The following is a 9833-nucleotide window of genomic DNA, read 5'->3' on the forward strand; positions in this document are numbered from 1 at the left end:
GGGCTCTGCACACCAACACGTGTTCTCCTGTGTTAATCTGGCTGATTAGACCTTCAGGTTGAATTTGGGGTTAGTAATAGTGGGAATTATGTGAGTTCACCAAACTCCACATACTAATAAGAAGCAATTCTCCTGTTCTCTGTCGTGATATTTGCCTTACACAGTGTACCACCAAAGAGAATTTACTGCAAATTATTTAATAAAATCCCTTAATCAAGATATATTTGAGGGCAGGTGCCCTGGGGAGACCAAATGGTGAATTCTCTGTATGTTAACACATGTATACAAACATACTGTGTGTCTGCCACAGGTGTCAATAAGTCACATATATTTTATGATTTGGGAGTATTTACAAGTAGAGATTGAGGTCCCAAAATGTAAACTTCCAAAATATTTGACTGCAGAGGAATAGATGCATAATAGGATTTGTGGCTCCTGCATTGTAATCTCGTGTTCGCAAAATCCTCACATTGTTCACAGTGTTTGTGTTGTTCATTTTGTGCTGTAAGAGCAGACTTTTAACTTCTCGCTTTCTCCAAGTTTGCTAGTGTGATGAGAGCGTGTGGAAAACTCCAAAAATAAACCTCTCAGTTTTCCTCTTTCTCACCTCTATCCAAGATTCAAGAACTGCTGCTCCTCATGGTGTGATCTAAACTGTTGTCTGAACTGACTTAATACACTCAAGAAGCAGTACCAATAATTTAGCCAAATGTCACTGTAAAAATGAGGCATATAACATCATACTCCACAAAAAAAGATTCTTAGGAATGACATTTATTACATCAGCAATGAGCCTCTAACTTAAAAAATACCCCTATATGTCACATCAAAATCTCTCTCAATCATAGTTTATTGCTCTTTGATTGATATAGCTGAAATATCATTATTTATAACAAGTTCCAAACAACTTTCTGCACTTATATTTAAATAACAATATCCTTTTCACAAACATTTAAAGTGAAAGGCCAACATTTAGAATAAAAACTGAAAATCCAGTGTGTCCTACTGTACAAGCGAATTTTTCAATTTACGTCTTGTTTTGAAAGTTGAAACATGAAACTGCGGTTACATAACACTATCATGTCACAAGGACAGCGATAAAAATCCACGACACAGCATGTAGTATGTGTAATCAGAGACTTTATGGTTTAACACAGCTCAGTCGCTGCTGACGGTAGCTCCTAATGAATTAATGTGCTATAGTAAAAGCTGATGGCAGCTATTTTCAGCCAAAACTTCATTGACCTTTTTATATTTCCATTATCTTAATCATTTATTCTACTGGCAGTGAACCAGTATCGGAACAGCAATATCTAATTTCAGCAGAAGGCCATCAAACCATTTTCAAGACTTTCAGACTTTACAGTGAACCCTTAAGAAAGAAAAATATCAACACTAATTCTGAGAAAATAGCACCTTTCTTCGCATCTGATTGATGAGGAATTGCTCTACAAAAGTTTAAATTAGTTGGATAATAACTATAGATACTTCAAGCTTAGATAGATGTGTGTTATTGGTCCAAGAAATACACAAGCATTGGTTGGGTCGCAACTCTGCTGTAAAAAGAGCTCTGTTTTTGGCCAAGGCTAAAGACCAAAATGTTGCCAGCAGTCTTGCTGCTGTTCCGGCCCAGTGCGTTAATAAGGCCTTCATTAAGGATTACTGATATATTACAGTGACAGTAGCACAAACTTCTTCTTTTCCATGCATCAAAAGATGTTTTGCAATGAGCCAACTGTGGCTTTTAGTTCTAAAATCAAGAGATCTAAAAAAAAGCTTTACAGCTGAGGATGTATGGTTTACAGTCTTGTGAGAGATGCGTAGGTCATGTACGAATTTAATTATTTCTGCAACTTCTCACGTTTAGGAAACACTGAAAAAACATTTAGGTTCTTTCATGAATGAATTGTGGGTTTTCTGAAGATCTGCAGTATTAAAATTGAGTACATTCAGCATGTTTTTTTAATGTAGAAATGTCTACAATGTCAACATCTTGATGCTGGAAACTTAACTGCTAGTTTGGTTGCTATCATTGGCTTGAACCACGTTCATTATATATAGTGGGAAGACACAAAATACTAACTAAACTAAAATGTTCCAAGCTGGAATTTTTGGAGGTGGTAAGCTGTCTGGCCACAATAACCACAGCGGTGTTTAGAGGGGAAGTACTGAGCCAGTCAGCCATAAAAAGATTGTACAATGCATCTGGGGCAGACAGTGGATCTGGTGCACTGCAGACAAGAAAGTGTGTGGAATAAGTAAGCTGACCTCAAAGATCTTCAGTGCTACCTCAAACTATCAGTCAGAGGGCTGACCTGCTACTGTCTCCTCTTCAGTCGAAGGCATCACTTTTAACACATCAGTCTGTTTACAAAATAAAAGCTGAAAGTTAATCAGTCCACATTAAGTGCACATTAACTTTTTTTTAACTTAACTGTATTTATGTTTCATAAAAGTATAAATTATCCCTTAGTTGAGATGTTCCTCATGAGCCATTTTAAAGTCTCAATAAGCAGAGCAAGTACATCATTATCATCACATCAAATATACAGACACAGAATATTCCAAAAATGTGTTTAATACTGAGAAAACTACCAACAGTTAAAAAAACAAAAACACCTGACAATGTAAATGTTATGCATGGCTGTCCTATAGGAATAGTATGTATACACCGGTAGTGTGCTGCTTATGATGCATCATAATGCACTTCAAGTAATTTTTTGAAAAGACTTGCAGTCTTCCTCTGAGAGGCTACCATAGCTGCCGTTAAATTCTGCCCAGATAATGCTTCAGAGCTGCTCTCGGATTATTTTAGTGCAAATGCAAAGTTCTGTTCCATGCATTCGGTTTGGATGTTAAGGCCATAACTTATAAACATATAAAAAAAAGTATATATTAAGCATCACAAAGCTTCACATCCGGTCCTAATTTGTATGATGTAATTGTTGAACTCTGGACTTAATGAGGCTCAAAGGTGAGCTGGTTTTCATTAACTGTCTTTATGGTTGTCATAGTGGACTCAAAAATGGTTCACAAAATGAATATTTCATACAGGCGAAAACAGACAGGAACTTAAAACAGAAAAAAGTCAATATCGCCACATTAAATTACATCCATAAGTATATAAAAAAAACTCAAAAACAAATGATAGAACCCATGCACAAGATACTGATAAATATGATTGAGCTACTGTTTAGGAAGCACGCTTTACATTGATGTTATTTGGAAAAGCATCAACGTGGCTGTTTAGCGCTTTACTTCCAGCCAGTATGCACCGTATCACAGCTGCCATCAACATGATGGGAATGCTAAACTTGAAACCGTCAACGTGGCGTGCCAAATCTTTCACATCAAGTCTGAAAATGCAGCAGGAACTTAAAAAAAGACACTTTTAGGCACATTGTTGTCTATTTGACTGGCAAGAGGCTCTGGACACATTCTATGTGACATGAGAACAATTTCCTTAATCCTGACATAATTGTCAATTTCACATTTTTATCTTGTAACTGCTGCATCAAATAATTTAGATTATGTACACACTTATGACTGTTAACTGTAACACATCATCAGTAATCAGAGGAACACAGCTTAGAGAACTACCATGAATGATGCAAAACTGTTGAAACAAACAGAAATGTCAACCTAATTCAATGAATGTAGTGAGACATTCTGTTGTCAGAGAGAATGAGTAGTTTATGCTGATGTTGTTCAGTTTTAAGATGAGAACATCTCGTCATGCACCGTTGAAGTTTAAATATTCAGTCTTGGGTGATTCGGAGCCTGTATTGTGCTTTCAGTTCTTAAAAAAAAGTTTTGTATTCGTTCACCGCTTCATGCCTTGGATCCAAATCTCTCAGGGGTCTTGATTGCCAAGGAGCAAAAGATTACTGTGCAGAGAGGCAGTTTCAGTGGAATAGATCTAGTCAGGCTCAGAATGGCAGAACAGTGAGCTGTGGCTCTGGCCTAGTTTGATCGTATGTCCCCCAACACACCAGCTGGTGACCGGGCAGCACTTTACGTCAGTGACCCGACCATTGCACGTAGTCTTTGCAGCGTGTCCTTCACTGCTGGCACCAGTCGACCTCATCTGCGGCTGCTTGGATGATAAACGCTTGTTGAATCGGTGACGGAGGCAATTAGAGAAAGGTCTGAGTGACCTTGCACGTGCGATCGCACTGATTTAGTGTGGTTTCTTCCTGTATTTCACCTTCGTTTTTTTCTTTTTCCACAAGCTAAAGGCCACTGGCTTGACAACAGAGTACAGCGAAGCACAGTGTACAATGTCCATTGGAACTTTTTAAAAAGGGGATATACAGATATTCTCAATTCAGAATCTTATGAATTCTGAGTTATTTTCACAAATTCTGCTGCAAAAAAATGGTAGTGTAGTTTTGCTTCGCTTCTCTTTCCATGATGTTTCTTGGATTACAAATACAGACAGCTGACTAAAATATTCCCCTCTCACACAGGTGCAGAGCATGTGTGCACGCTGGCGGTCAGCTGGGCACCGGCTACCGTCTTAACGATGAGTTCAACTTCAACTTTCAACAGAAGACGCGAGGCAACGAAAAGTCTCGGTGCACTAATTGGTCGGCTTGGTGTGTCAGGGCCCTGAAGGCAGCCAAAATGTAGGCCACAGCACACTGTCTGTGTGTGAGAGAGTCTGGGGATGGGGGGGTGCATTGTAGAGCACATTACTCTATGTCCATCTGTCTCTACACACTCCAACCCCCACAACCCTGGTGTTCATTTCCCCCATCTCAGTCTAGATTAGGATTACTGTGTAGCACTAGTCTAGGTCTAATCTGCCTTTAAACTGGTCGGAGCAGCTCTCTCGCTCTCTTTCTCTTTGTCTTCCTCCTGAAGGCTGGCCTGCAGCTTAACACAGATGCTGGCGTCACCTCTACACAGAGCCTGAAGGAAGAGGTCCGTGTGTTCTTTTAGCTGGTCTAGGTCGCTCTGGGTGCGTCGGTTCTGCCTGTGGAGCTCCTTGGTGCGGAGTGCGATGTCCAGCAGGCCGGATTTGCTCAGGATGTTGTAAGTGTTGCAGAAGCGCATCCTCTTTGTATCAGCATCATTGTCACTGTAGTTACATTCTCCCGATGAGCTGTTCTCCTGGGTGACCGCCTGGGGAACGGGGCCAGCGGTGTGAGTAACAGACGGGGAGGTGGAAAAGTCTGCCTGGCTGACGACTGATGAAGGCCTCTCCCTGGCAGGACTACTGCTGGCACTGGTTTCTGTTGTGGGGAGAGAGAGTTGTCTCTGGAGCAGAGGAGACGTGGTGCCGGGGGTAGCAGGAAGACTGGGAGTGGTGGAGCCGGAGTTACTAGCACCACCACACAGCTTTCTCTTCTGCTTCTCTCTCTGACGGTGTTCCCGGTGGCTGGAAGTCAAACTGCTACCCCTCTCTGACCCAGAAGAGGAGGACGAGGAGGAGGAGTAAGAAGAAGAGGAGGAGGAGGTGGTGGAGGAAGAAGAGGAAGCAGTTCCTCTCCCTGAGGAACTGGAGCTGTCTCCAGGATGTGGAGCAATCTTGGGGTAGGATTTCAGGATTGGAAGATACTTCTTAGGGCGTCTGTGTCTAGAGGAGGCCTCTTTGGAGGCACGGGAAGCTTGACGAGAGACCACGGGCTGAAGGAAGACCACTTGAGGCTGCTGGACCACAGGCTGAACCACCTCCACTGTGGGACTGAACCCCCAGGGCTTCAGAGCAGGAGGAGTATCTCTCGGCTGCAAAGACAACAAAGTCAGAATTGAGAGTTTTAAAAAAGGCAGGTCCGAACAAGCACATTTTACACGTGTTTCTTTTCCATTGTTTGTTTTGAGACGCAATGCTAAAGAATTTAAAAAATGTGGAACCGCAACACTCTTCACACATCATTTAGTCTATGAAACGATAAATACTGACAATCACCCTTCGCAAATTTACACAAAGCAGAGATTCCTGCTAAAATGTATTACTTACTGCGGCCAATAAACCCATAAATCATACATTTTGTGTGACATAGGAGCCGCACATTTTGTATTTGTACCTGACAAATAACTAAAATTATCAATACTTATAATGTTTCTGTTGATTAACTGTCAGTATAGTGTCAGCACCGCTACCCGCACTGTTTTGTCATAGCCACATAGCAACCTAATCAGTTGTTCTCAGATAACTAATCCCCCTTTCAGGGATTGGCGTATGTGGTGGATCTAATGACGTTCAACCTGCGTCCGACCCATTCTTGAGACAGCTGTTACCGGTAAATCTCTGGTCATCACCATCAGCAGAGACTCCAGTCTGCAGTATAGTTCTCTACACTTCAGTGTTAAACCATAGAATCACATTACAAAATTGCTTTCCATTTCTCTCTCTTTGTCTCTGGGGGAACAGAAATTACTTATGTACGACAATAACACTAAATCAATTTCCATCCGTAATAGAGATGCCTGGTCACCCACGCTCAAAAGGAGGGTCAGATGCTGTGCGCTGGCTGACATGCAGTCCATTCATGCAGACAAACTGCAGACGCAGGTTACACCCACATCATTCTGTCTGTCATAATGGAGTATACTATTAATGTGAAATACTAAATAATAAAGACAAAATAACTCGGCTTGGGACACACTGTGTCGGCAACATATTTAAACAGAGGCCTAAAAGTTAATTACATTTTAATAGGAAGAGCGATGTAAGGGACATTGTAGTGATATGATGGAAATCATATATCATAATCATCATTTCTATTTTACTGTTACGTCTATGCTGTTGGTCAGCGAGTAGTGTCGACCAACGCTCAGTCTTTTTTTGGTGACACGTTCCAGGCAGCTGTGCCTGGACCGTGAAGACAAATTCGAGTTAAACAAAAGCGCAATAAAACTGGATCACAACTTTCCTGTTGTAACCTGCTTATTACTGCCTAAAATGAATAGCTTGAGGGCTGAACCGGAGTGGAAGCAGAAAATTCATCCACACCAATAACGTTATACGCTCAGGTTTATGTTATAGAGTTATGGCGTACCTGCTTAAGGAGGACGTTGTTCATGATGATCATGGGAGAGAGGCTAGAGTAGGAGCCTCCCACCACCGCCAGCTGAGAGGATTTGGGCCCCGGGACACTCGTCTGCGGTCCCTGCTGTACAACAAGGCGGGGTGAATCCTCGGAGTCGGTGTTGTCCATTGTGCTCATGTGCTCCGAGCTTGCATCTATAGACAAGGAGGAAGTGTAAATGGGGTTCAATTTGGTGATATCTTATAATCTAAGCACATAAAACTGTGGCAAGAGCAAGGTCGAACCTGAGAATCCGGAGTCTCTCTCTGAATCAGCCCGCCGGGAGCCTCCAGACTTCATGATGCGTGGTCTGTTTGCTGCCCTTGAGTGACTATCTGCCTTCCTCTTGGTGCTCATCGTCTTTCCTGTTGTACGGACAACGTCCATGGCTCGACAAGCTCTCACAGCAACTACATCAGCAACGACAGAATATGGAGTTGTTACTTATATATATATATATATGTAAATAAACACAAACATCTAATCCTGGTCTTACAAGCTGCATTAACGTTACATTTTTTCCAGGTGAGTGTAATGATCAATGAAAGCCTATAATATTACCTGTTTGCCATCATTTTTCCACATTTATATTACCCTCCCCTAGAGTTGTACTATCAACTGAACAAAGACCTCTGACGTCTCCTCTGTCTGAGTTGAACACGTGCAATGTAAATGTGCAATAACACGTTGGTCACTTTTGCAATGTAAATACTGTAAATCTACTGTTACGGCTATTTGCAATAACATGCTGATCACTCTGTGCAATCATTATATAATTATCTGACGGACACTTTGTGCAATAATCTGGCAAAACTGTAATCTCATCAATATACATATTGTATTTGTATATTTTATATTGTATTATCTTTTATATTGCACTCTCTTTTTTTATTGTATTATCTTTTCATTAGCACCTATGGGATTGTCACAATCTAATTTTGTTGTACTAGACAGTGACAATAAAGGGCTTGAATCTTGAAGCTATCAGTCATACACACAAAATGTGTTTGAAGTAACGTTACCTACTGTATTAATTATTAACTTAACTAAAAAACAAATGTTAATTTAGCATAACATGGAAAGGAATATAACATTTAATATGACCAGCCTAGCTAACAGTAACTATCTAAACGTGTACTATCTGTTCATATCATATTTATAGCTTATTTTGTATTTTGTATTTTGTATATTGGTAGAATTTAAAAAAAAAATTATTCTTATTTTTATTCTAACGTTTTTATCTATTCTTTTGTTATTATACTGTTTATTTGCACCAACAAAACCAAAGCAAATGCATGGTGTATACCTCTTACACCTGGCGATAAACAGGACTCTGATTCTGATACTAAGCGCCTCATAGACGAACAACAACACAATACAAGTGAGCACGTTGGTTAGCTAGCTTAACGTTAACGTGTGAGCGTTGACCGACACGAACAGCTACAACAGAAACACAACAAAGACACAGAATAGTATACGTACTTTGACCTCGACGCTGTTCCAACAACGCTGTCTTTCAAAGCTGAGGTATAAACAAGCCTGTAACCGTGTTGTTGTCTCGGTGTCTCCTCTCCTCTCGGTGTGTCGGTGTGGTGCTCGCTGCTTGTTGCTGCTCAGATCAGACACGTTAAAGCAGGACTCGGTGTTCCTCCACGGTGAAACACACGAGACACACCGCCCCTCCCCTGTGGATCGGTCACGTGTAGAGCACGGTGGCAACACACGTTAAACGTGAACCGTTTAATTGTCCTCCGTGAGCGTCAAAAACGGAAGGAAAGGCTACCGGCGGCGACCTTTCACTCAACCTACCGACTATTGTTGCTAGGCGGTGAAAATACAACGGACAACGGTCTTAGTTACCAGCTACATCCATGGTTACCAGTAGTGATGTGTAGGTCGCGAACGAGCCGGTTCAAAGAGCCGGCTCTTTTAAGATAAAATAAGATAAGATAAGATGAACCTTTATTAATCCCCGGAGGAAAATTCAGGTGTCAAAGCAGCAACATCAGCAAACATGTGAATCACAGGAGAGGTAAAGGTATACAAAAATTATAAAGACAATAATAGAGATATAAAAGATACAGAGTGAAAGGGTGAACATAGTGTGTACAGTCCGTCAATAAATAAATGTAGAATGTGCAATAAATAAATAAATGTAATATGTACATTTACAAGTGGTAAATAGGATGTATAGTGTAAAGTGAGTGTAAAGTGCGCCAGATAGTGCATGTTAAAAGGTAGATAGTGCATGTTTAAATTTCTTAAAGTCCTAATAGTTGTCATATGGGGGTCAGCCTTGGTTGTGGAGCCTGATGGCTACCAGCATGAAGGACTGACCCAGGCGCTTTGTGTTGTGCCGAGGAGGGATGAGTCTGTGGCTGAAGGTGCTCCTCATCTTGACTAGCTCATCATGGAGGGGGTGGGAGGGGTTATCCAGGATAGCGTCCAGATTCCTCCTCATCCTGCCCTCTGCCACCACCTCCAGACCATCCAGCTCAGATCCAACCACAGAGCCAGCCTTCCTCACCAGCCTGTTCAGTCTGTTGGCATCCCTTGTGTTCGTGTTACCCCCCCCAACATACCACAGCAAAAAAGAGTACACTGGCTACTACAGACTGGTAAAACATCTGCAGCAGCCTATTACATACATTAAAAGACCTGAGCCTCCTCAGGAAGAACAGTTTGCTCTGTCCCTTCCTGTAGAGGGCCTCGGTGTTGTCAGTCCAGTCCAGTCTACTGTTCATGTGTACTCCCAGGAACTTGTAGGTGTCCACCACCTTCACCTCCTCCCCTCGG

General features: G+C 41.6%; 1 protein-coding gene across 1 annotated transcript; it reads right to left on the reverse strand.

Moving 5' to 3' along the window:
• Positions 1 to 2562: 2562 nt before the first annotated feature.
• cipcb (CLOCK-interacting pacemaker b) lies at positions 2563 to 8670 on the reverse strand. The gene is made up of 4 exons (XM_074616481.1): positions 8520 to 8670; positions 7283 to 7447; positions 7008 to 7192; positions 2563 to 5730 (listed from the first exon to the last, which is right to left on the reverse strand). Exons 2-4 carry the CDS (start codon positions 7422 to 7424, stop codon positions 4801 to 4803), a joined length of 1257 nt encoding a protein of 418 aa, XP_074472582.1. The 5' UTR covers positions 7425 to 7447; positions 8520 to 8670; the 3' UTR covers positions 2563 to 4800.
• Positions 8671 to 9833: the final 1163 nt, after the last annotated feature.

Source organism: Sebastes fasciatus, chromosome 18 (genome assembly GCF_043250625.1).
Source record: "Sebastes fasciatus isolate fSebFas1 chromosome 18, fSebFas1.pri, whole genome shotgun sequence".
NCBI lineage: Eukaryota > Metazoa > Chordata > Actinopteri > Perciformes > Sebastidae > Sebastes > Sebastes fasciatus.